The 24,191-nt window shown below is 51.6% G+C and overlaps 4 protein-coding genes across 5 annotated transcripts; 3 read left to right on the top strand and 1 right to left on the bottom strand.

The window, feature by feature from the left end:
• Window positions 1-8,558: 8,558 nt before the first annotated feature.
• On the top strand, window positions 8,559-15,713 carry Syvn1 (synoviolin 1). The gene is made up of 16 exons (XM_048457784.3): window positions 8,559-9,036; window positions 9,852-10,000; window positions 10,218-10,310; window positions 10,397-10,549; window positions 10,642-10,690; window positions 11,072-11,175; window positions 11,738-11,864; window positions 11,956-12,055; window positions 12,146-12,211; window positions 12,306-12,422; window positions 12,501-12,664; window positions 12,929-13,057; window positions 13,137-13,292; window positions 13,373-13,559; window positions 14,329-14,480; window positions 14,552-15,713. Exons 2-16 carry the CDS (start codon window positions 9,869-9,871, stop codon window positions 14,659-14,661), a joined length of 1,839 nt encoding a protein of 612 aa, XP_048313741.1. The 5' UTR covers window positions 8,559-9,036; window positions 9,852-9,868; the 3' UTR covers window positions 14,662-15,713.
• A 688-nt stretch (window positions 15,714-16,401) lies between these two features.
• On the bottom strand, window positions 16,402-19,270 carry Mrpl49 (mitochondrial ribosomal protein L49). Its single transcript, XM_048457785.3, has 4 exons — window positions 19,113-19,270; window positions 18,398-18,548; window positions 16,777-16,901; window positions 16,402-16,686 (listed from the first exon to the last, which is right to left on the bottom strand). The coding sequence occupies exons 1-4, from the start codon at window positions 19,215-19,217 to the stop codon at window positions 16,540-16,542; spliced, it is 528 nt and encodes a 175-aa protein (XP_048313742.1). The 5' UTR covers window positions 19,218-19,270; the 3' UTR covers window positions 16,402-16,539.
• A 26-nt stretch (window positions 19,271-19,296) lies between these two features.
• Fau (FAU ubiquitin like and ribosomal protein S30 fusion) lies at window positions 19,297-21,032 on the top strand. 2 transcript variants are annotated; one of them, XM_087908203.1, is made up of 5 exons: window positions 19,297-19,456; window positions 19,693-19,775; window positions 19,878-20,022; window positions 20,644-20,699; window positions 20,858-21,032. In XM_087908203.1, the coding sequence occupies exons 2-5, from the start codon at window positions 19,701-19,703 to the stop codon at window positions 20,981-20,983; spliced, it is 402 nt and encodes a 133-aa protein (XP_087764329.1). In that variant the 5' UTR covers window positions 19,297-19,456; window positions 19,693-19,700; the 3' UTR covers window positions 20,984-21,032. The 2 variants fall into 2 exon arrangements, with proteins under 2 accessions (XP_087764329.1, XP_087764330.1); XM_087908204.1 differs by lacking the exon at window positions 19,297-19,456 and adding an exon at window positions 19,495-19,518.
• A 1,576-nt stretch (window positions 21,033-22,608) lies between these two features.
• Znhit2 (zinc finger HIT-type containing 2) lies at window positions 22,609-23,980 on the top strand. The gene has a single exon (XM_048458151.3). It carries the CDS (start codon window positions 22,735-22,737, stop codon window positions 23,932-23,934), a length of 1,200 nt encoding a protein of 399 aa, XP_048314108.3. The 5' UTR covers window positions 22,609-22,734; the 3' UTR covers window positions 23,935-23,980.
• The last annotated feature ends 211 nt before the right edge of the window (window positions 23,981-24,191 follow it).

Here is a 24,191-nt window from a genome sequence, read left to right as displayed (position 1 = left end):
ACTCTGACCCTCTTGGCTCCACTTCCTAAGTGCTGGCATTACTAGCATGTACTCTCACATTACAGCTGGTTTACGCTACACTGGAAATTAAACCCAGGCCTTTATGTATGCTAGGCAGGCACTCCATCAATTCAGCTATATCCACAACCTTATATTTTGAGGCTCTAAAATTTTTTAAATTCATTTATCTTGCTTGGGTATCAATGTTTTGCCCATCTATATGTCTGTGCACCATGGACGTGCCTGGTACCTTTGAAGGTCAGAAGTGGGCAGTTCTAGAACTGGAGTTATGGATGGTTGTGAGCCATTCTATGTGTGCAGGGAGTCAGGTCCTCTGGAAGAGCAGCTAAGTGCCCTTAGTGGAGGAGCCGTCTCTGCAGTCTCCACTCCCAGATTTATTGTCCCTATTGCCTTTGTGGTGCCGGGAATGGACCCAGGCTCTTGCACATGCTAGGCCAGTGCTGTGCCACTGAGTCTCACCCCTCCCTCTGTTAGCTGGGCAAACCTGGGCAAACTGCTTCATTTCCATGGCTTAGTTTCCTCACCTGTGAAACAGGCCTGAAAACAGCACCTGGCGCATGAGAGTGGCATGAGGAGTAACACTGTGCCTGGCCCGCAGTCTGACCACAACAGGCAGTCTGCAGTCCTCCTGTGCACAACAGGCAGTCTGCGGTCCTCCTGTGCACAACAGGCAGTCTGCGGTCCTCCTGTGCACAACAGGCAGTCTGCGGTCCTCCTGTGCACAACAGGCAGTCTGCGGTCCTCCTGTGCACAACAGGCAGTCTGCGGTCCTCCTGTGCACAACAGGCAGTCTGCAGTCCTGTGCACAACAGGCAGTCTGCGGTCCTCCTGTGCACAACAGGCAGTCTGCAGTCCTCCTGTGCACAACAGGCAGTCTGCGGTCCTCCTGTGCACAACAGGCAGTCTGCAGTCCTGTGCACAGCAGGCAGAAGTGTTTTTTTATTGTTCTGAGCTCTGCCCCTGGGAGGCCACACACAGAAGTGATTTTTCTGCTCATACAGGCCTGTATTTGCACTGGGTCAAATGCCAAGCGCATGGACTCACTCCGTTGCTGGAAATGCCCCAAGCTGTACAGGAAGGGTTTGCTGGGCCAGTGGAAGAAGGCAGGCAAGTTACTGTACTTTGGGTAGGGAGGAGCTAAGAAAAGACAACCAAACTGAAGGGGAAGTGAGGTTTGGGGATGTGGACAAGCTAGAGTTTGATACAGAGAGCATGCCTGCGGACAGGGGAAGCTGGGAGCAGGCCACGCAAGACGACTCCTCCTGGCCTGTCACAGAGGCCTCTGTTAGGGCAGCATGTGTCCCAGCCCCTCCCAGCTTCTGTCCTGAACCAGCTGGAGGAGTTAAAACCCTGATTCTACATCTTAGCCAGCCTCAGTTAGGTGAGACTCACACCTTCCACTGCTGTGGGCGGGGTTCTGGTGGCGCCAGCGTGGCTCTCTCTGGCAGCTCTGTACTGCCATGGAGGCTCCAGATTCTTGTACTGCCGAGAATGTTTGAGTGTGTGATTTTGCTCTGTAGCCCAGGCCAGCCTCAGACTCTGTTTCTTTCTGTCTCGGCCCCCTGAGTGTTGAGGTTACACCACACCCAGCTTAGTTCTTGTTTTCTCTAGGACAACGGGTGTGAGCAACCCCGAGCAACTCTAGCAGATCTGGTGAGACCTCTGCCCAGGAAACTCTAACAATCCTAGCAGACAGTCTCCTCATCCTCCAGAAAGATACTGACCTCTGCTTCCTGATTGTGTCAGACTCCAGGCAATTCATTACCCACTCTCTACCAAGTCAAATATCCACTCGCTCCACCCATCTGCCCACCCCCCAAACCAGGGAGAAAAGTCAGAGGATTGCCTGCCATAAGTCAAACTATCTTAAGCATGGTGGCTTATGTCAATAACAATATTTTCTTTTTTCTTTTTTTTTTCTTCCCAAGACAGGGTTTTTCTGTGTCGCTTTGACTGTCCTGAAATTTGCTTTGTAGATCAGGCTGGTCTCAAACTCACAAAGATTCACCTGCCTTTGCTTTCTGTGTGCTGGGATTAAAGGCATGCCCCACTATGGCCTGGCTAACAATCCTTTCTTTTTAAAACTTAAACATTTTCCCCTTTTTATTGTGCTGGAGAGATGGCTCTTCAGTTAAGAGCTCATACGGCTTTTCCAGAGGACCGGAGTTCCCAGCACCCACATCAGATGGCTCACAGCTGCCTGTAACTCCAGCTCCATGGGATCTAACGCCTCTGTTCTCCGAGGATGCGGCAACATATATGAATATCCGCACAGGCACACACATATGAATATCCGCACAGGCACACACATATGAATATCCGCACAGGCACACATATATGAATATCCGCACAGGCACACACATGAATATCCGCACAGGCACACACATATGAATATCCGCACAGGCACACATATATGAATATCCGCACAGGCACACACATATGAATATTCGCACAGGCACACACATATGAATATCCGCACAGGCACACACATATGAATATCCGCACAGGCACACACACAGGTGCTCTTGGGCCACAACAAACATGGATAACCTTGGAGAGTCAGGTTCCTCTTTCCACCTTATTAAATAGGTCTCTCTTGCTATTTCTGCCATGGTAAGTATTCTGATTAGCTGGCCCACAAACTTCGAGGCGATTTTCCCATCTCTGCCTCCCAGCTCACTGTAGGTTGGCTGGGATTACAGACAGATGCCACTGCATTCCCCGCCCCCAATTTAGCTAAACAGTATCCTGTTTCTGCAGGGCATGACTTCCCCTGCTATGGGGTTCTGATCATATTTACATAACAGGCATAGGCTGTCTCCTGTAGAGTGAACTTCAAATCCAATCAGAATGTGACTGGATGGGCTACCCCGTACCAGTAATGCCACTATTATACAACTGTGCACATCCTGCTTGGTTGATTGGTCCTGGAGTTCACAAGTTTACAGCCAGGTGATGCCTTTTCTCCCCAAGCAACATGCATCACGTTCTGAGACCGAGAGCCGGCCAGTGCGGAAGAAACTTCCAGCTCAGATGCAGCTTGATTTCTCCACGTCATGCAACCAAGGGACTCAGTATCTTTAGCAGTGCAGTCTTATTTAATTTGGTGGGCAATTTTTGTGGTGGTTAGATTTTTGTCAAAGGTCATTTGAGAAGAGGGAGCCTCAATTGAGAAAACGACTTCAAAGTCAACAAGAAGCTCAGCCAGTGAAGGAGCTCACAGCCAAGTCTGAAGACCTGAGCCAGATCCTACGACCTGAGCGACAGGAGACAGCTGACGTCTAATGGTTGTCTGTTGTTCTCTATCACACACACACACACACACACACACACACAATAACATAATGTGGGAAAATGGCCTCCATCATCTGAGCTGGGGAACATTTTCTTTCTCTTTTGCCTTTTATTTTGAGACAGGGTCTCACCATATGACTATCCTGGAACTCACTCTGCAGACCAGGTTGACCTTGAACCCAGAGAGATCCACCTTCCTTGGCCTCCCAAGTGCTGGATTTAAGATGCTCCCAGCTAGGGCGTTTTCATGGGTGATTATTGATTAGAGAGCCCACTATAAGCAGCGCCACCTTTGGGCCTGTGGCTCCGGAAGTTAGAAAAGTAGCTGAGCAGAAAGAAGCCTGGAGGAGTCTAAAGAACAGCATCCCTCTACGGTCACTGCCTCAGTTCTTGCTCTGACTTCCCTACGTTAAGGACTGTGATATAGACAGGTAAGTCAAATAAATTCTTTTGCTTTTGGTCATAGTATTTAATCACAATAAAAATTAAATGTAGCAGGCTTTTTTGGACCGCCAGCCCCCAAATCATAACACAGAGATTTATTAATTATGAAAGCTCAGCCTTTGCGTAGGCTTGTTTCTCACTAGCTCTTATAACTTAAACTAGCCCATTATTATTAATCCATGTGCTGTCATGTGGCTCATGACTTTCACCTCTTCTCTTGTATGTACTTCTCCCTCCATGTTTGGCTGACAGCTCTGACTTTCTTCTTCCTGGAGGTCTCTCTGTCCCCAGAAGTCCTGCCTAACCTCTTCCTGCCTAGCTATTGGCCCTTCAGCTCTTTATTAAACCAAACACAGTGACACATCTTCATACAGTGTAAAGGAATATTCCTCAATAATTAAACTAAAAAAGCAAGTAAGAGTAGGCCTGGCCGTGGCGGTGCACTCGGGAGGCAGAGGCAGGCAGATCTCTTGGAGTTCAAGGCCAGCCTGGTCTACAAAGTGAGGTAAAAGTAACTAAGAGAGAAGGTCTCATGTATCACAAGGCTGAGCACGGCCCTGAAGGTCTGATTCTCCGTGCCCGCCCCATGAAGGGACTACTAGTGTGCACCACCACACCTGATCTATGAAGTGCTAAGGATTGGACTCAGGGCCGCATGCTTGGTGAGCTCTCTACTGAGCCACAGCCATCACCAGCCTTTGTTTTGTTATTCGAGGCAGCATTTCAGGTAGCCCAGGCTGGCCCTAAACTCCTAGTCTTCCTACTCTTCCTACCCAGAGCTGTGATTACAGGCATACAGTTTCTTATGTACGAACTGGAGATCTGAACTCATACTGAACGATTGTGCCAAGTGCTTTCCTCACAGAGCTACCCTCCACCCTCTAGAATATTTTTTGAATAGCATAAAGGTTTATCAATTTTTATGGGTTTTTTGTGGGGGAGGGGAAGAAGGCAGTTAAAACAGGACTTCACACTGTATTTCAGGCTTACCAGAAGCTCACTATGTAGCCCAGGCTGGACTCGAACTCAGAAATTCTTCTGTCTCTGCCTTCCTAGTGCAGGAATTACATTGTCTTAATCTGATGCCTATTTGATGCTGGGCTACATATTAGTTACAGGTCAACCTTGGCTGTAAAATAAACACCTAGGCCGGTGTTTAATGCCTTTAATCCCAACACTCAGGAAGGCAGAGGCGACAGATCTTTGTGAGTTCAAGGTCAGCCTAGTCTACAAGAGCTAGTTCTAGGACAGGCTCCAAAGCTACAGAGAAACCCTGTCTCAAAAAACCAGCCAAACAAAATCATGTCTGCTGTTGGGTGGAGCATGGTATAAATGTCAGTTGTGCCTACCAGGTTGATCATGTTCCAGGGACCTAATAAAGCCTTGCTGATGTTCTATTTGCTTTCTCCATCATTGGGAAAGGACTATGGAGACATTTGACTATTGGAGTTTGGTTTGTTTTACCTGAAATTTCAGTCACATTTTGCTTTTGTGGAGTTTGAAGCTGTTTTTCAGTGAATATTTTGGATTGTTGTGTTAGTGATTACCTGACATTCTCACTTTTTAAATTTTGTTTTGTTTTTGTTTTTTCCAGACAGGGTTTCTCTATATAGCCCTGGGTGTCCTGGAACTAGCTCTGTAGATCAGACTGGCCTTAAACACACAGAGATCCACCTGCCTCTGCTTCCACCACCCAGCACATTTTTACCTTTTAAAAAAATATACTTCTGGGCTGGAGAGATGGCTCAGTGGTTAAGAGCATTGCCTGCTCTTCCAAAGGTCCTGAGTTCAATTCCCAGCAACCACATAGTGGCTCACAACCACCTGTAATGAGGTCTGGTGCCCTCTTCTGGCCTGCAGACATACACACAGACAGAATGTTGTATACATAATAAATAAATAAATCTATATATATATACTTCCACACACACACAAAAAAATAGCCAGGTGGTGGTGGCGCACGCCTTTAATCCCAGCACTTGGGAGGCAGAGGCAGGTGGATCTCAGTGAGCTGGAGGCCAGCCTGGTCTGCAGAGTGCGTTCCAGGACAGCCAGGGCTGTTACACAAAGAAACCCTGTCTAAAAACACCAAGAATAGATATATATATAGAGAGAGATAAAAATAAAAAATACACTTATTTTTTGCCAAGCAAGCTTTAGTCTCAGCATCTGAGAAGGAGAGGCAGGCAGATCTCTGAGTTTGAGGCCAGCTTGGTCTATAGATCAAGTTCTATGACAGTCAGAGCTACATAGTGAGACCTTGTCTTGGAAAAAAACAAACAAATACACACATATACATTCCCATTTTACCAGTATACATCCAGCTGCCCGTGTGAGCACAAGGAGGTCAGAAGAGAACACCGGGTATCTTGCTCTATGGCTCTCAACTCATTCTCTTGGGACCTGGCTTGAACCTGCAGCAAGGCTGGTAGCCAGTAAGCCCAGAGATCTCCTGTCTCTGTCTTCCCACAGTACAGGATTATAGGCTGAGGCCACGCCCCGCAGTTTACATCAGGTCTAAGGATCTGAACTCAGGTCCTCATGTGCATGGCAGGCACATTTACCTGCTGCGTCTTCTTCCCAGCTCTCCAGAAGCCTTTCTTTCGTTTTCTCTTCTTCCTTCCTTTTTTCTTTTTCTTTTTTTTTTTTAAACAGGGTTTCTCCGTGTAGCCCTGTCCTGGCACTACTTACTCAAGGCTGGCCTTGAACTCAGAGATGTGCCTGCCTCTGCCTCCCAAATGCTAGGTAACAGTATTTGCTGCCACTGCCCAGATGGTAGTATTTCTTACTTCCCAATGTTTAGGTAATTCACTAACGTTATGTTGCTCAGGCAGGTGTGGAACATTTGACTGTCCTGCTTCTGCTTCTAAGGGGAGCTGGAATTACAGGCTGGATGACTTGCCTGGCTCTGTTCTAGAATTACTTGTACGCGTATGTGTACGTGAGTTTGCTTATACACATGGAAAGAGCACCCCCTAGCGGAAAAACTTGAGTAGCAGCTGGTTTAAAAGGCTGTAGAGGTCAGAGAACAACGTCGGAAGTCCATTCTTTTATCATTATGGGTCCTGGGGATTGGGCTCCAGTTATTAGATTGAAATTTTAAAATTTATGCCCTGGCAATGCTGAAACATGCAGGAAACATGGGTGGCCCATATCCGGTGGTTCTGCTGAACCTGTCCATATTGGGTTCCATGGTCTAAGCTGATGAGGACAACTTGAAGTCCCTTCCTCAAGTCAGCGCAGCAAGTGCTTTAACCCTCCAGCCGTCTCGATGGCCTCATTTATTTCTGAGATAGGCTCTCACTCTATAGTTCCAGGCTGGCCTCAAACTTAGTGATCTTCCCACCTTAGCCCCAGCTTCTGGGATTACAAGAGTTGGCCACGATGCTGGAAATGATATAAGAAAAGAGGCCAACATGGACACAGCATTTAAATAAAAAGATGGGCAGAGGAAGTGAGATACATACATATATATATATATATATATATATATATATATATATATGGGGTAGTCAGGAGTAGGGGAGATAGATGCTGGGTGGTGGTGGGGCACGCCTTTAATCCCAGCACTCAGGAGGCAGAAGCAGATCTCTATGAATTTGAGACCAGCCTGGTCTACACAGTTAGTTCCAGGACAGTCAGAGCTACACAGAGGAACCTTGTCTCGAAAAACAAAACAAACAAACAAAACAAAAAAGAAAATTAAAAAGAATAGGGAAGGCTGAGTCTGTAGGATTGGAGGTAGCCAATAGAAGGTAATAGATAGGCTTAGAAGGGGTGAGCTAATTTAAGAATAGTTACAAATGGAATCGGTAAGCAAGAGGTTCTCAACCTGTTGCTCGAGACCTTAATGGGGCGTCACATATCAGATATTTACAATACGATTCATAATTATAGCAAAATTATAGCTATGAAGTAGTATCGAAATTTTATGGTTGGGGTCACCACAACATGAGGAGCTGTATTACAGGGCCATAGCATTAGGAAGGTTGAGAACACTGCGGTAAGACCAGCGGGTGGATAAGACCAAGAGGACAGGGACTCAGGGGCAGTCAGACCCTAAAGACTCCTAGAATCGGCTTTGTTAGGCCTCTGAGTCTAACAATGAGTACGCCTTAAAAACGGGAGGTACACACACACACACACACACACACACACACACACACACACACACACACACGATGATAAACTTGGGTGACGAGCGATTTTATGAGCTGGCAAAGAAAAAATTCAGAATACATGGTAGACACTTTAGGTCTCCATTCTGTTCGCGACTACAGTGATTGTCTGAGCCCTAAGTTGAGACTGAAACAGCGGACTGCTCAGAACCGAGGGTCGTGGCGTGTGCCCAGGAAGGAACACGCGTGCTGATTGAGCGCTTGGGGTGCTGAAGTCAACTTCTCCGCACAGAACTCTTCACCCAAGCCTCGGAAGAGCTGGAGCTCCGCTTCGTGTCAGTCCGGACACACCCGAGCTCTGCTCCCTTTGTGGGCGCGGCAAGCGTTCCCCCAGACAGGATAGGGATCCCCCTACCAACGAACAGGGCTTTCTCCGTCGGTAGCTGGCTGCAGTGGGACCGAGCCCAGAGCAAACCAGTCTACGGACCCTAGCAACCACTCACCTGCTGTTCTCTTTCTATAGGCCAGAATTTTTTCATTCTTATTCTCATTGGTCCGCGTAACTTTATCAAACCCAATCAGCGGTAGCCACGGGACCCAACTCCTACCCAAACTGCACTGGGGAGGTGACCTAGGAAGACACGTCTGTTTTCTGCACCCAGTTTTCCCAGGAAGCACTTTACTGTTCACCGTGTCGTACCTGTCCCTGGAGTGAGACGCTGACACATTTTATTTCTTTTATGCCTGACGTAAAGCCTGGCTCTTGCTCGCTCTCCTCCCCCCTCCAAATGACTCGGCCCGCAGAATGCCCAGCTTCCAGACACTTTGACAGCTGGAGTCTTGCCGGGGTTTAGGGTGGTGATCCTACTACCGTGACTAACAAGAGTGTGGGGGGCAGCCCATTCCCGCAGCGCTCTTGGTCGCGACCACGCGCCACATCTCTTGCTCGTCCCGGCTGCGTGCGCGCGGGCCCGGAAGCACCGGCGAGATCGCTACGCGCAAAGCGCACTTGGTACGGTCCACTCCGCCGCGCCCCGCGCCGCCGGAAGTGAGGTGTCTTACCCCCGAAGTTCCGGTTCGCAGGGGGTGGGGAGTGTTGTTAACCGGAGCGGCTGCCGCAGTCGCGGTGATTGAGCGGGCTCGCGGCGCTGAGCTCCTGGTGAGTGGGCCGAAGTCTGGTACAGGCTGTGGTTGGGGTGGGGGGTCGGGGACCAGGACCTTGCCCTTTGGGGTCACCGAGATCAGCCCGTCCCCCAGCGTTCCGCCGCTAGTTTTCGGCCTGTCAGATGGCTGTAGACCTCAGGCGGCGGCGCGGCCACCGTTCCGGAGGCCGGGCCCCGCCTGAGTCGTTTGCAACTCCTAGCGCTCACAGGTGCGCAGCTTCGAGGCGACCGGGTGGCTCTCGGTCCCGCCGCTGCACCCTGCTGGTCGGCCGTTTCTCCGGTGCTCGGAGTGGACACTGCTCGGGGGGCTGGGAGGAGGGGTGCCAGGGTTCCAGACTGACGTACCCCGCTGGGCGCGCGTCTACGCTGACCACCCTGACACAGCTGTCACCGGCGGTTCCGCCTCCCAGGCTGTGCCGTCTGCGTCTTGCCTTCTCCCAGCCAGGCCCAGCGTTCCCGCCTCTAAAGCTTATCATCCCAGCTCCCACAGAGGGTCAGCTGTAGGAGCCCCCCTCCTCCCAACATTACTGCTTTGCCTCTTTGACTCCCTAGAGGAGGCGGCTTGGCAGGCAGCGTGGAAAGAGCCCTAGATTTGAAACGAGACTGACCCAAGTTCCAGGCCTTGCATCAGTGCGAGCCTTTAACCCTTATGAGTCCCGATTTCTTGTTTGTGAAATGGGGAGTATATGCTGTTCTGAATCTAATGGTTGTCAGGGTGAAGTGAGAGTTTACCCCTACTTCTGACACTCGGCCAGGGACTGTGCTACGTTTGCACAGCATGGACATCACAAATGTCATTTTCCTTGTGCAGGTCTCTGGGCCAGGGCAATGTTCCGCACCGCAGTGATGATGGCGGCCAGCCTGGCGCTGACTGGGGCAGTGGTGGCTCATGCCTACTACCTCAAACACCAGTTCTACCCCACTGTGGTGTATTTGACCAAGTCCAGCCCCAGCATGGCAGTGAGTTCAGGGCTCAGTGAGGGAGGGTTGCCCAGGGTGGGAAGGCAATGTCTGTATGGGTCAGAGACAGGGCTATATGTCATAGTAGGGGAGACATAGCCATTGGCTGCCTAACTTGGAATAATCTATGACAAGCTTGGGAGCATATCAGAATGATGAGCCCCAGGCCGAAGAAAGCAGAAAATAACCTCAAACTATGGCTTTCCCCCACTCCTAGGTCCTGTACATCCAGGCCTTTGTCCTTGTCTTCCTCTTGGGCAAAGTGATGGGCAAGGTGTTCTTTGGGCAGCTGAGGGCAGCCGAGATGGAGGTAATATGTTGGTGGCCCCAAAGGACAGGGTCCAGAGCTGGGCAAAGAATGACTGGGTTCCATATCATCCCATGCTCAACCCACAGCACCTTTTGGAGCGGTCCTGGTACGCTGTCACTGAAACCTGTTTGGCCTTCACTGTTTTTCGGGATGACTTCAGTCCTCGTTTCGTGGCGCTCTTTACTCTCCTCCTCTTCCTCAAGTGTTTCCATTGGTTGGCTGAGGACCGTGTGGACTTTGTGAGTTGGGAGTGGCTGATGGCCATGCTGGTGGACTGGGGCATAGGGTGACCCCAAGCATCTTGATGGTGCCCCTCTCTGCTCTGCCACAGATGGAGCGCAGCCCCAACATCTCCTGGCTCTTCCACTGCCGCATTGTCTGTAAGTGAGACTCGTGAAGAGGAGGGGGCTGCTGGAGGGAATGGCACCACTGAGGAGTCCAAACCAGCACCCCAGAACCCTGGCGCCCTTTGGGACAGCTGGACAGGAAAGATAATTTAAGAAGTTAATTTGCATAGTCTCTACCCTGTTCCACTCCAGGGCTTCTAAACTGCTTGGGCCCTCAGCTCTCTGCCTTCTCCCCTGGGCCTGGGTTGCCCCAACACCCTGCCTGGGCAAAAGTAGCTCCCAGAGGGCTGATTCCACTTGGGTGTACACATCTCAGTAGATGGCTGGGTCTGTGGCCATGGTGGACATGAGGGTGGGGCTGTCCTAGAGCAGGAAGTACTAACCTCACTTCCCTCCATCTGGGGGTCTCCACAGCTCTTATGTTCCTCCTGGGTATCCTGGACTTCCTCTTCGTCAGCCACGCTTATCATAGCATCCTCACCCGGGGGGCTTCTGTGCAGCTGGTGTTTGGCTTTGAGGTAAAACTTGTTTGAGAGGTTGGGGTGGGGGTGACAAAGTTGAGGTGGGACCGCATGTGCTGTGAGCAGTCCTTCAAGGGCTTCCTGAGCGCCTGCGGTGTCCCCACCCCATACCGGCCACCAGAGAGCAGCCATCTTTTTCCTCCTGCCCTCATACACTCCTAAAATGATTGTAGAAGAGCACAAAAAAGGCTGTTATAGAGGTTTCCTGACCTGGGCACCTTAGCAAGCCTGCCCAGAGGCTGGTGCCACAGCTGGCTTTGGGTAGATAGATCACCCAGGAGATGCGTCCCAGCTCACATTTGCTGGGGATTTACCACATGCCAGACCTTGAACTATATGCATGAGTTCCGTCTCATAATCAACAGAACTGTGTTGTAGGTGACAGTTGATGTTTTGTTTTACAAATGAGCAAACAGAGGTTGAGCCAGTTGCTTTAGTCATAGGCTGGGAGGACCTCACCCGTGTCCAGAGCCTGTGTTGGCACCACTGGTACCTGCTGTACGCCTGGCTAGAGCAAAGGGATGCTGGTGCTTACATGCGCCTCGTGTCCCCCCTCCAGTATGCCATTCTGATGACCATGGTGCTCACCATCTTCATCAAGTATGTGCTGCATTCCGTGGACCTCCAGAGCGAGAACCCCTGGGACAATAAGGCTGTATACATGCTCTACACGGAGCTGTTCACAGGTGACAGGAGCCGGGGCCTCTTCCGATCCATGCCAGCATCCTGCATGCCTGCCAGCTCTGTGGCCAGCTGTGCTCTCCCTTTCCTCCCCAGGCTTCATCAAAGTCCTGCTGTACATGGCCTTCATGACCATCATGATCAAGGTGCACACCTTCCCACTCTTCGCCATTCGGCCCATGTATCTGGCTATGAGGTGGGTCCAGCCTGTCCCTTCCTTGTCCCTTCCCTGTCGCAGACTGCTCTCCCCACCCTCCTGCCTGCACTCACAGACTTGTCTCTGCAGGCAGTTCAAGAAAGCCGTGACCGATGCCATCATGTCTCGCCGAGCCATCCGCAACATGAACACACTGTAAGTGGGCTCATCCGGGCCACTCTCCCAAGCTCTGTCCTGATCACTTTGCAGCAGGTTCTGGTCCTGACATGTGCTCTGACATGTTGTCCAGGTACCCAGATGCCACCCCCGAGGAGCTGCAGGCAATGGACAATGTCTGCATCATCTGTCGAGAGGAAATGGTGACAGGCGCTAAGAGACTGCCCTGCAACCACATCTTCCATACCAGGTGGGACAGGGGCCAGGGCCTGCATATTGGGCACAGGCTCATGGGAACCTGCTCACCACTGCCTGATCTTGCTCCCAGCTGCCTGCGCTCCTGGTTCCAGCGGCAGCAGACCTGCCCGACCTGCCGTATGGATGTCCTGCGGGCATCTTTGCCTGCCCAGTCACCGCCACCCCCTGAGCCTGCTGATCAAGGAGCACCCCCTGCTCCTCATCCTCCGCCACTGCTGCCACAGCCTCCCAACTGTAAGTGGTCCTTCATTTGCTCTCAGATGACCTTCCTTGCCTTCAGGTACTTGCCTTGGGCTGGGTATTGACAAAGCTGGGGAATCCCAAATGTCTGCCCTCCAGAAGCCCATCCTGGGCAGGAAGGGGTAAGATGAGAAATAGATAAATGGCCAGTGGTAAGCTCGGGGGCCTGTAGGCGTGGAGGTCAGCTCCTAGCCACACATCATGCTTGGGAGGAGGAACTTCCACTTACCCCTCTTCTCACTGCCGTTTTCTCCGCAGTCCCCCAGGGCCTCCTGCCTCCTTTCCCTCCAGGCATGTTCCCACTGTGGCCCCCAATGGGTCCCTTTCCACCAGTCCCACCTCCCCCAAGCTCAGGAGAGGCTGCAGCTCCTCCGTCCACCAGTGCAGGTGAGTCTTTTGCATGCTAAGGTAGCTGGGAGTGGCAGAGTCACATCTGGAGACTGATTTTTGTTCTGTGCTTTGCCAGCTGTTTCTCGGCCCAGTGGAGCAGCCACCACCACAGCTGCTGGCACCAGTACTTCTGCCCCAGCATCTGGTGCTGTCCCTGGCCCAGAAGCTGCCGCTGCCCCTGGCTTCCCCTTCCCTCCTCCTTGGATGGGTATGCCCCTGCCCCCACCTTTTGGTAAGTTGGCTACTCTCTGGGATGTTCAGGGTAATGAGGTCAGGCCCAGGTAGCTCAGACTGACCTCTGCCTCCCGCCAGCCTTCCCCCCAATGCCTGTGCCCCCTGCGGGCTTTGCTGGCCTGACCCCAGAAGAGCTGCGGGCGCTGGAGGGCCATGAGCGGCAGCACCTGGAGGCCCGGCTGCAGAGTCTGCGCAACATACACACGCTACTGGATGCTGCCATGCTGCAAATCAACCAGTACCTCACTGTGCTGGCCTCCTTGGGGTATGCATGCCAGATTCTAGTAGAGCTCAAAAAAGGTCCCTTGTAGTTTGTGACATTTGTCTTCCCTGTACTGTGTAATGCATTCTGCTGCCTCAGACCACCTATCTACAGGCACGTCCGGGAGCTCTTGGTCATGCCTAGCTTTTAGCCTTCAACGTGCATCCACAGCTGTGTAGAGCCAGTGTTTATTAGTGAGCTGACTTTGGGATTTATTCCCATTTTTCTAAACTCCAGTTAATCCTGACATTGGCTACTACAGCTCATCATCACCTTATACATTCCTGACACTCAGGGAGCAGATAGTAGAAAATCACTTCAGGCTAGCCTCTTCCATGTTCAAGTGCTAATCTCATTGCTTCCTTGCTTTACATTGGAATAGGGATGGAAGAGAAACCGAATTCCCAGTCACAGGTGACATGTGCAAAGGGCTGGTCAGTAGCTGTAGTAGTCCAAGGCTTGAGCATTCAGACTTCCCTCTAAACTAACCTCACCTCTAAGGTGCCCAGCTCCCTAGGTGGAGACTGAGGAGAACATGACATGGGTCAGCTGTCTCTGCCTGCAAGTGATTTACAACCCATGGGGCTAAGTCATCTGAGACTCGAACCCACATGTGTGCACTTAGGTCTGCTTTTCACAAGAATTCAAAGACAGCTTGCCTTAGAGCTTGTCCTGCAAAGGCTCATGGTGGTGGTGGTGGTGTTTGGTGATGGGAAAACCTGTCTAACCCAGGATGCCGAGGTCAGGCCTCTTTTGTCCCTTCTCTTGCCAGGCCCCCCAGGCCAGCTACTTCTGTCAACCCCACTGAAGAGGCTGCCTCTGCAGTGGTAGCTGCTGCCCCCTCCACCAGCGTCCCCAGCTCTGAGGCCCCATCCCCATCCCCAGGAGTCTCCTCACCAGCCCCTGAAGCTGAGAAGCCTCCGGGTAGGTGTGATTAACCTTGAGAGGTGAGGATGAAGGACTCTCTGGGTTCTACTTGTGACCTCTCTGTCCAGCTCCTGAGTCGGTGGGCGCTGCAGAGGAGCTTCCTGAGGACGGAGAGCCTGATGCTGCAGAACTCCGCCGGCGTCGCCTGCAAAAACTGGAGTCCCCTGTTGCCCACTGACACTGCCCAGACCTGGCCCTGCTCTCGAGCGGCCCTCTCTGGAACACATCCTGCCACCAAGTGCCAGCTCCCTGTCTGTACCAGGGAGTAACCCCCAGCTGAGAAAGAAGTGGCAGGATCTCTGAGGCCAAGGCAAAGTGGCTGGGTTCATGGTTGATCCGTCCCGATGGCCCTGCAGCCAGGTGATGTTGGTCAGCTCTAACCTTCCTCTACCACTTGTGCTGTGTTCTGCTGGGGCCTTGGAAGTCGAGGCTCAACCTCTGGGAAGCCTCCCCTCTGCTTTCTGGAAGAAGGTGAAGCCCCTCCAGGCCCTGCTTGTGAGCGTGGGACCACGCTGCAGTGCCGAACAGTATTACTTCTGTTCCCAAGTGTGGAGACCCGAGGGGCTGAAGACAGACCAGGACCTTGCCCCCCCCCCCCCCCCCCCCGCCTGGACTGATACCGGTCTCCTTCCTCTACCCCAATCTCAGAAGCCCCTTTGTGATGGTGGCTGTGCCCCCTAAGCCCTGTGGCATTTCCATGTCTTACTGGCAACCACACAACTCAGGGAAAGGAGTGCCTGGGGGTGGGGGACAGGCGGGCAGCACTGAGGGACCCTGTCCTGCCCCTCCCCAGGCTCTTTCCCCCCCCCCCCCATCTCACCCAGCAGCCACTGCCTGGTGGGCCTGGCTGAGGGTGTGTGCTGTCTCTAACCACTGCTCCCCAGAATCCAAGGCAGGCCCCCTCCAACCCGCAGGACCGAGTTCAGGATTGGAACTGTTTCTGTACCTAGTGGATTTGGGCTTACTTTTGTCTTTTTGATTTGAATGCTTGGATCCAGGAAGGAGAAGCAGGTGTGAGGCTAGGTACCTGAACTTTCCCGTTTAGAATAGGCTCTGGGCCATGCAGAGACCATGGAGCCAAGGCCTAGCTGCTTCTGTCTTTCTTCCTTTTGGTTTTGTGTTACAGGAGTTTCTGGAGACAGTTTCAGATGATTATTTAATTTGTAAATATTGTACAAATTTTAATAGCTTAAATTGTATATACAGCCAAATAAAAACTTGCATTAATGATTGGTGGGGCTTGTAACTTAGGGTGAGGCTCCTTTTCCTCGCCCAGCCTGTAGACTCATGACTCATCTGTGGTCTCCTGGGATGAGGATGCCAAGGTCACTGAACAACTAGACATCCATCTTCCACATGGAGAACCTGAGCTCCGGGAGGCTGGCATCTCTTCTACCTTAGGTCTGAAGTCAAGCAGGGCAGTCAGGATCTGAACGCTACTTAACCAATTTAATGGTGAAGTTGGACAAGTGGCTGATACTGGATGAGACAGCAGGATGAAAAGACTTGATTTTCTTGTCGTCAAACTTCTATATAGCTGATTCCAGGACAGCAGGGTGATGTCCCCAACCCTATTATACACACTCAGAACCTAAGATATTCTTTTGTCTGTCTTGTCCATTTCAGTCTGTCATTGTCCTGTGTTGTCTGAGTATGTTTTCCACATTTGCTACCAAGACTAGTCTGGCTTACAGCAAAAGCTCCAGAAAAATCAAGAATGCATGTCCCTAATGGGGCTGTCCTGTGAAGTCCCCAGAACAGGGTTGGGTGGTTGTTTCCAGAATGGCTCACATAAGAAATGTACCACAGTGTTTAAAGATTTAAAGAGATAGCAGTTGAGTGTCTCCCTTGCTAGCTTGACTGTGTCTTGTGGCTCCCACATTGAATAGCTCTCCCCAATTGGACACTTAACACCAAGGTCTTTTTCCTCTTTATGAAAGCAAGGACTGATCTCAAAGCTCTTTAGGTACTTTTGAATCCCATTCCAGAGACTCCAAATCCACTTCCTCTCTGAATGCCAGTCTGTGGAGGAACTGCCGTGGGGCTGATCATCAGGTCAGAAGCCTTTCTCAAGAAGCCAGGCTTTAAGCTGCTCATCAAAGTAGCCCTTGATTCGAAGAGTCCCTGTCACCTCATTAACCTGGGTGATGGGTGTTCTTCCCAGCTGTGGGCTCAGAAACTCTTCCACGTCCTTCTGTAGAGCCTGGGGAAAGATAACTCCAATCAACAGTTTCCAATTCCAGGGCTCCTTCCCTCCAGCCTGGAAGGATCAGGACAGACCCAAGTCACTTACCCAGATGTTTCCCTCCACCTTACGGATCACAGTCATCTGTCGGTTGCCATGTGTAATGTCCTTGTAGACAGGGATGTTATGCATCCGGGATCGTCGAACAAAGTAGGGCAAGTTGGGAGGGGGATCTGTAAAGGGGTATGGTATAGGAAGCCAGCTTATCCTAGGCCTCAGCCACGGCCCTTTCCCTCACAAAAACTACTACAAAGGGTTACGGCAGGTGGGGGGTCTGCTTTGAGACAGACAAGGTCTACTGTACCTGGCTACGGAGGGTTGTTAAATCCTACTGGAGAAAACTACCTCCTTCAGGGCATCTCCTCTATCCTTCCTTCAATTTATAGCCAGGACTGAATTTTCCCCTTAGTGCTTTAAGATCCCACCCAGGTCTGCTACCATTTAAGTCTCAAGAAGAAATGAAGCGCTGGGCATGACTGTTCATGCCTAAAATATACAGGTAGTTCAAGGCTAGTCTGGGCCACATTAGACACTGTCTCCAGAAGCCAGGCAAAGTGGTGCACGCCTTTAATTCCAGCATTCAGGGGAGGCAGAAGTAGGCAGATCTCTGTAGTTCAAGGCCAGCCAGGTCAACAAATGGAGTTATAGGATGGCCAGGGCTGTTACACAGGGAAACCCTATCTCACGGGGGAAAAATCAGATATGGTGGTACATTTCTTTAATCCCAGCAGAGGGAAGCTGGTGGATCTCTGAGTTTGGGGCCCACACCTTTAATCCCAGCACTCAGGAGGCAGAGACAGATGAATCTATGTGAGTTTGAGACCAGCCTGGTCTACAGAGCAAGTTCCAGGTCAGCCAAGGCTACACAGAGAAATCCTGTCTCGAAAAAAGGAAAACAACAATAAAAAAGTGTTTATTAGAGTAGGTCCCCCTGATCCTAGGGGAAACTCCCTCTAGAGGACTACTCTCTTCCATTAACCCGGTGAGGTTGATAAATTTATGTAACAAAGAGATGGGAATTAAAGATTTTTTTTGTTTGGTTTGCTAGGGTTTTTTGAGACAGGGTTTCTCTAGATTGGGCTGGTCTCAAACTCACAGAGATCAGTATGTTTCCGACTCCCCTGAGTGCTGGGATTAAAGACTAAAGACATGCGCCACCTCCAGTTGGCTTGGTTTGCTATTTTTGAGGCTGAGCTCCAGCTGGCCTAAACCTTGTAGTGGCAGTGGGATTTTATAAGCATAATCACACACTGGAGTTTGTAGAAAAAAAGTTTTATATGCTGAGAAGATTATACTCATTTTGTTGAATTTGAGGTTAGAAGAAGCTAAATGACTAGTAAAGTCAAACTAACAATGAAGGGCAAAGCTGAATTCAAACACAGACTACCTTTTGCTAAACTGCATTCTCTATTGTACATGGTCAGTTGGCCTGGAAGAAGAGAAATCCAAACAGACGGGTCTCCTTTCTCTATGCTTTCTCATTACAAGGGAAGACTTCACCCCAGTAAAATAGAGTTCTACTCTTGGGCCCTTCCCTGGGGATGAGACAATACTAATCCGCCTACATCTGAATAGCACGCCTAAATCCACTGCAAAGTCCAAAGACTCAGCTGGGGCAAAGGACCTTCCTGGTCTACAGCCTTCAAACTTCCCCCATCATTCAGCTCACCTCTGGGAGGCTGCCAGCCACTGGGAGTGGGATAATGTTTATGCTTTGGTGGTTCTGGGATTTTGGTAGGGGGCAACAGGCGCTCCACAAACTGGTATTCATCCACAGACTCCACAAAGCTGGGGTTATCAGGAGGCCCCTGGGTTTGGCTCTAAAGCAAAACAAACCATCTTTCCATTAGTTCACACGACACGGAAGGTCTTTAGTAGGTAAAGAATCAGGCGGAAGGAACAGCGTAAGTAAAAGCGCTGGGAAAGCACCCGACATTTTTCCAGAGTGCAAGGTACCAGGAAGGACTGGAGAAACAGTTCAAACGTCTGATCCCAAGATTTCCCCAGGACTCAAATAGCAAACAGCATATTTAGAAAAGCTAATTAATCATAAGACCAGTCAATATAGTATTCTTCAGCAATTTCTTCTGAACATGGTGTTGGAACTCTCTAGCTCCGAATAAGGTGCTTGAGCCGATCGGGCACCGAGCCGGGACGGGCAGCTGCTCTCGGTCCTAACCAACACGAGGTATGCGGCAGCCATATACCAAAACCCGGACTACCCAGGCTCTGCCACCGGCCCTCTCCTCACTGCACATACCCTCGAGACAAGTGTCAACCCGAGTATACAGGAAAACCTAGACCTCGTAGGGCATGCGGAGATCAGGGTTGTCATGAGCAACAGGCTCACACACAGACTTTTCCCCTCCGCTCCGAACTCTCACCAGTTGCCGTAGCGCGTAGCTCCACCGGAGGTAGCACCCCCAGTCTCGCAGAGCGGGTCGGAAGACAGTCGCTGCCATCTTTGATTGACCCACTGCGCGTGCCATAGGCACGCTCAACCGGTTCGGCCCCGCCCCCTTCTGCGCGCTCCGCCCACAGAGCAAGACGCCTGCGTAATGCGTAAGGGGGCTGGCTAGAGCGGCGGTGGGCGGTACTAATGCTAGCAACAGCGCGGTCGCGCACCAGTGACGTGCCACGCAGCAGGCGGTGAGGACGTGCGCGCCCCCGCTTCTTCCTCTTTCTTGACTCCATCTTCGCGGCGGAAGCCTCGGCGTCCGCGGATTAGGTGAGACTCGGGGGGCAGCTGGCCCTGTTGCTCTCGAGACCGGACCGTCTGCGGGCTCAGAGGTGCGGGGAAGTGAGAGGACAAGGGCTGTTCCGCGGCCTTGTCTCCGATCGCGTTCAGGTCCCTGGCGAGCCCGGCCTAACGCATGTGAGACGGCGCGCTTGCCCGCGCCGCTTCCCATCCGCCTGCCTTCTGGGACGCTTCATCCCTTCTCTCAGAAACCTTTCTTTTTTCAGTCGCCAACATGCAGCTCTTTGTACGCGCCCAGGAACTACACACCCTCGAGGTGACCGGCCAAGAAACGGTCGCCCAGATCAAAGTAAGTGTGTAAAGCCCTTTGACTCCACCTAACTGTGCTCCTTTATCCCCAGGTCCTCAGGTAAAACTGGTCTACTTTTAAACTTTGGGTTTCTGTCTGTAGGCTCATGTGACTTCACTGGAAGGCATTGCCCCGGAGGATCAAGTCGTGCTTCTGGCTGGCTCGCCGCTGGAGGATGAAGCCACCCTAGTCCAGTGTGGCGTGGAAGCTCTGACCACTTTGGAAGTAGCTGGCCGCATGCTGGGAGGTAACTGCTTTTTCACTCTGAACTGATGGGATGTATGTAACTAAAGCATGGGACAGATCATTTCTGTTGCAGTACACTTGTGGCTTCTATGGTTTGGTTCTGAAAGGTACTTCAGTCTCTAACCAGACTGGTTATCAGTGTGCTCACTAAAATCAAAATACAGTTGTGTTGGTAGGCGTGTATGCCTTTAATCTTAGCTTTTGGGAGACAGAGACAGGCAGGTCTCTGAGTTTAAGGTCAGCCTGTTGTTGTACAGAGCAAGTTCCAGGACAGCCAAGGCTGTACAGAGAAACCGTGTCAGAAGGAAAGACAGTAATAATCAAAATAGGGATTACAAGGTTTTCAGAGTGCTCTAGTCTTTGTTTTGTATGTAGATGTTAGCTAAGGATATAGAGTCCTTGCTTTAGTATCAAACCCTCAGCACTGAATAAACTGGCCACAGTGACATTGAGACGGGAACCAACCTGGGATAGCTATTCTGTAACCTCATCTCCAGCCTCTGCAGCTTGGTTTCATTCCTTGTTGGGGATCCAGATTTGTCATTAGAAGCCTAAGATTAAGTAAGTTGTTCTGGGCAGGGCGTTGCTTCTTAACTACTGCCTTTCTCCCACCCCTACACAGGTAAAGTTCATGGTTCCCTGGCCCGTGCTGGAAAAGTGAGAGGTCAAACTCCCAAGGTGCGTGCCAGAGTTGGTATTTGGACTTTGTTTTTCCTGTTGCAGCAAAGTCAAGGCCTTTTTGTCTTTTTGCATTCTTTCATAGAGAGGAGCTGGTGGGAAGGGTGCCAGGCATGGGAGAGGTTAACCAGAGTCTTACAAGTCCTTCCCTTTCCCAGGTGGCCAAGCAGGAGAAGAAGAAGAAGAAGACAGGCCGGGCCAAGCGACGGATGCAGTACAACCGTCGCTTTGTCAATGTTGTGCCCACCTTTGGCAAGAAGAAGGGTCCCAATGCTAATTCCTAAGTCCTATTGTGATTCTGGCAGTCTAATAAAGCCCCTTTGTCCAAACATGTTACTGCTTTCTTCATTTGCGAGGCCTTAGGAAGAAATAGACCTCTTGGGCTAGTGAAGTGCGTCTTGGTTGTTAGGAAGGGTAAATGAGAACCAGCTTTCTGGAGCAGTACTAGTACACACCGCCCAAGTCCCAGCACTTGGGAGGCAGAGGCCACCTGATGTACACACAGACACTGTGTCAACCAACAAAACACATTTAGTGTTAAACTGTTGTTTTGTGGAGGCAGCAATGGAAGGGAGGGAAGGGCTTCCGGAGAAGGTGAATCGGTCTTCACTGAATTTGGGATCAGCAGTAGTATCAATAAAATCCAAAGCACAAGGAGCATGGGATCCCTCAGCTTTGCAAATTGGTATTGCCTGATTACACTGGCATCCTGGTCTTATCTGTCCTAGTTTAATCACAGCTGTGGCTGAGCTGCTGATTAATGGTTCCACCTGAGCAGTGAATGGGCTTTGGGTGCACCCAGACCCCATTCTCATGCTTTGGAACCTATTGTCTTGGAATGCACCATGGAGTAAGGTTGCCTTGCAGGACGCCCCATTCCATTTAAATTTTGTTGTTGGTGGTGGTTTTTTAAGATGGTTTCTCTGTAGCTTTGGGGCCTGTTCTGGAACTTGCTCTGTAGACCAGGCTGACCTTGAACTCAGAGCCCTGCCTGCCTCTGCCCCCGCCCCTGAGTGCTAAAATGGTCTAGTTCCAGGACAGCCAAGACTACACAAACTTTGTCTCAGGAAGAAAAAAAAAAAAAAAAAAAACAGGGTGATGGTATATGCCTTTAATCCCAGTACTTGGGAGACATCTGAGGCAGGCCCCTGAATTCGAGGCCACCCTGGTCTACAAAGTGACTTCCTAGACAGCCAAGGCTGTTACACAGAGAAAAAAAAAAAAAAGGAAGAAATTTCAACACATCTTGGGGGGCGGGTTGCCCATGCTTTTATTGTTTGTTGTTGAGACAGGGTCTCATGTAGTCCCAGACTGGCCTCAATTTGTATGTTGATGTGGTATGTATCTTACCTCCAGATTTGGTTTATGATTCAATTCTTGTGGAGATTTATTAATTAGTATTATTATTTTGGGGTTTTGTTCTCACTATGTAGCTCTGACTATCCCAGAACTCACTATGTAGTCCTCAAACGCACAGAAATCAGCCTGCCTCTAGTAACCTGATGCTGGGAGTAACAGCGTGTGTCCCTAGTCACTGCTAAAACCTTAGGTTGTTTTTTTGGTTTTGTTTTGTTTTGTTTCGAGACAGGGTTTTTCTGTGTAGCAGCCCTGAATGTCCTGGAACTAGCTCTTGTTGACCAGGCTGGCCTCGAACTCACAAAGATCCACCTCCCTCTGCCTCCAGAGTGCTGGAATTAAAGACGTGCACCACCACCACCGGGCGACCCTGAGGTTTTGTTGTTGGTTTTGTTTAAAAGGTAGTTTATTTTTGCACAATTTGGTAAAATCACGGGAAACAAGCTGGGATCAGCGACACAACGTTTAACGACACACTCTGTGAGCCACCGTGCTGTGAAGCGCTTGACCGGGTTCTGCACATGCCCAAAGGGCTACTCGGGAGCCGGAAGTTACTGAGAAGCCTCGGGAATGTACTGAAAGGCGGCTACGTCGCCCCACGCACAAAGGCGGAAATAACCGAAGAAGCGCCGGAAGTGGCGGGGCTGCGGCGGCTGTCTGACACGCGGCGCCAGTTGCCATGGAGCCCGCAGGGCTCTGTGGCTTCTGCCCAGGCGGAGAAGCGCTGCCGGCGCGCTACACCTGCCCGCGCTGCAACGCTCCCTACTGCTCGCTGCGCTGCTACCGGGCGCATGGCTCCTGCGCCGAGGACTTCTACCGCGACCAGGTGCTGCGGGAGCTTCGCGGCCGGAGCGCCTCCCCCAGCCGTCTGGCGGGCGCTCTGCGCCGGCTGCGCGAACAACGCGAGACCGAGGATGAGCCCGAGGAACTAGGCCTGAGGCCCGGCCCGCGGCCGAGCGGCCTTTCTGGACTCTGGGAAGGCTTGGCGCCGGCTGAGAAGGCGGCGTTTGAGCGACTGCTGAGCCGTGGCGAAGCTGGACGCCTTTTGCCTCCTTGGCGGCCCTGGTGGTGGGGCCGCGGGGCCGGCCCGCGTTTTCTGGAGGAGTTGGACCCTGCCCCAGGCAGGGATCTCTCAGAGCCGGAGCCCGCCCCTGCGAGCACCGCGCCCGAATCCGCGGATGATGCCGGCACCGCGGTACCACTTGCTGAAGACCCAGCGGCCGCTGGGCCGCCCTCGATGCCCGCCCATATCCCAGCACTGGCCAGCCTGAGCCGCAGCCCGGCCTCGCCGCTCGTGCGCTTCCAGCTGCCCAATGTGCTGTTCGCCTATGCTCACACTCTCGCCCTTTATCATGGAGGGGATGACGACGCTCTGCTCTCTGATTTCTGTGCCACGCTCCTCGATGTTTCTGGAGCCCTGGGCGCCCAGCAAGTCTTTGACTCTACGGAGGAAGCTCTGCAGGCTGCGGCCCACGTGCTGGAAGCGGGCGAGCACCCACCTGGGCCCCTGGGTACGCGGGGTGCTATGCAAGAGGTTGCTCGTATTCTTCTGGGCGAGGGTCCTGTCAACCAGAAAGGCTACACACTGAGAGCGCTGGGACACCTGGCGCAGACCCTGGGCCGAGCCCGAAAACAGGCTGTGGTTAGCGAAGAGCGAAATCGTCTTTATCGGGCTCGGAAGAAGTGCCAGTTCCTGCTGGCCTGGACCAACGAAAATGAAGCTGCCCTCACACCACTGGCTCTAGACTGTGCCAGGGCCCACCGAGATCATGCTGTCACAGCTGAGGAGATGGCAACCCTTACTGGGGAGCTGGAACGGCTTTGGGGAGGCTCTGTGCCTCCTGCTCCAAGGACTCTAATTGAGGAGCTCCCTGGCTGAGATGGATGTCTGTGTTATTAATAAAGATGTCACTGGTCTGCCCAAATGTTGGCAGTACCTTTCTTTTCTTCAAAGACAGCGCCCTATCCCAGGCTCCCTCGGAGTTACTGTGTAGCTGAGGGTGATCTTGAACTTCTGAGCTTGCCTCCACCGTGCATACTAAGCCAGCACTCTGAAACTGAGCTACATTCCCCTGAAGTGTCCACTTCAGAGAAACCAGTTGTTCCACCCGCTCAGGCTCTGGACCCACAAACCGC

Source organism: Myodes glareolus, chromosome 7 (assembly GCF_982192425.1).
Source record: "Myodes glareolus chromosome 7, mMyoGla1.1, whole genome shotgun sequence".
NCBI lineage: Eukaryota > Metazoa > Chordata > Mammalia > Rodentia > Cricetidae > Myodes > Myodes glareolus.
Note: the sequence above shows the minus strand (reverse complement) of the source record. Positions and strands in the feature narration are given on the sequence as shown.

Coding starts and splice junctions, on each gene's coding strand:
- Fau (XM_087908203.1), top strand. CDS start 19,701: ATGCAGCTCTTTGTACGCGCCCAGGAACTACACACCCTCGAGGTGACC. Junction 19,776..19,877: donor AAACGGTCGCCCAGATCAAA/GTAAGTGTGTAA, acceptor TTCTGTCTGTAG/GCTCATGTGACTTCACTGGA. Junction 20,700..20,857: donor TGAGAGGTCAAACTCCCAAG/GTGCGTGCCAGA, acceptor TCCCTTTCCCAG/GTGGCCAAGCAGGAGAAGAA.
- Mrpl49 (XM_048457785.3), bottom strand. CDS start 19,217: ATGGCACGCGCAGTGGGTCAATCAAAGATGGCAGCGACTGTCTTCCGA. Junction 18,549..19,112: donor GCTACGCGCTACGGCAACTG/GTGAGAGTTCGG, acceptor GTTTTGCTTTAG/AGCCAAACCCAGGGGCCTCC. Junction 16,687..16,776: donor AGGTGGAGGGAAACATCTGG/GTAAGTGACTTG, acceptor ATCTTTCCCCAG/GCTCTACAGAAGGACGTGGA.
- Znhit2 (XM_048458151.3), top strand. CDS start 22,735: ATGGAGCCCGCAGGGCTCTGTGGCTTCTGCCCAGGCGGAGAAGCGCTG.
- Syvn1 (XM_048457784.3), top strand. CDS start 9,869: ATGTTCCGCACCGCAGTGATGATGGCGGCCAGCCTGGCGCTGACTGGG. Junction 10,550..10,641: donor CTGAGGACCGTGTGGACTTT/GTGAGTTGGGAG, acceptor GCTCTGCCACAG/ATGGAGCGCAGCCCCAACAT. Junction 12,423..12,500: donor AACCACATCTTCCATACCAG/GTGGGACAGGGG, acceptor TCTTGCTCCCAG/CTGCCTGCGCTCCTGGTTCC.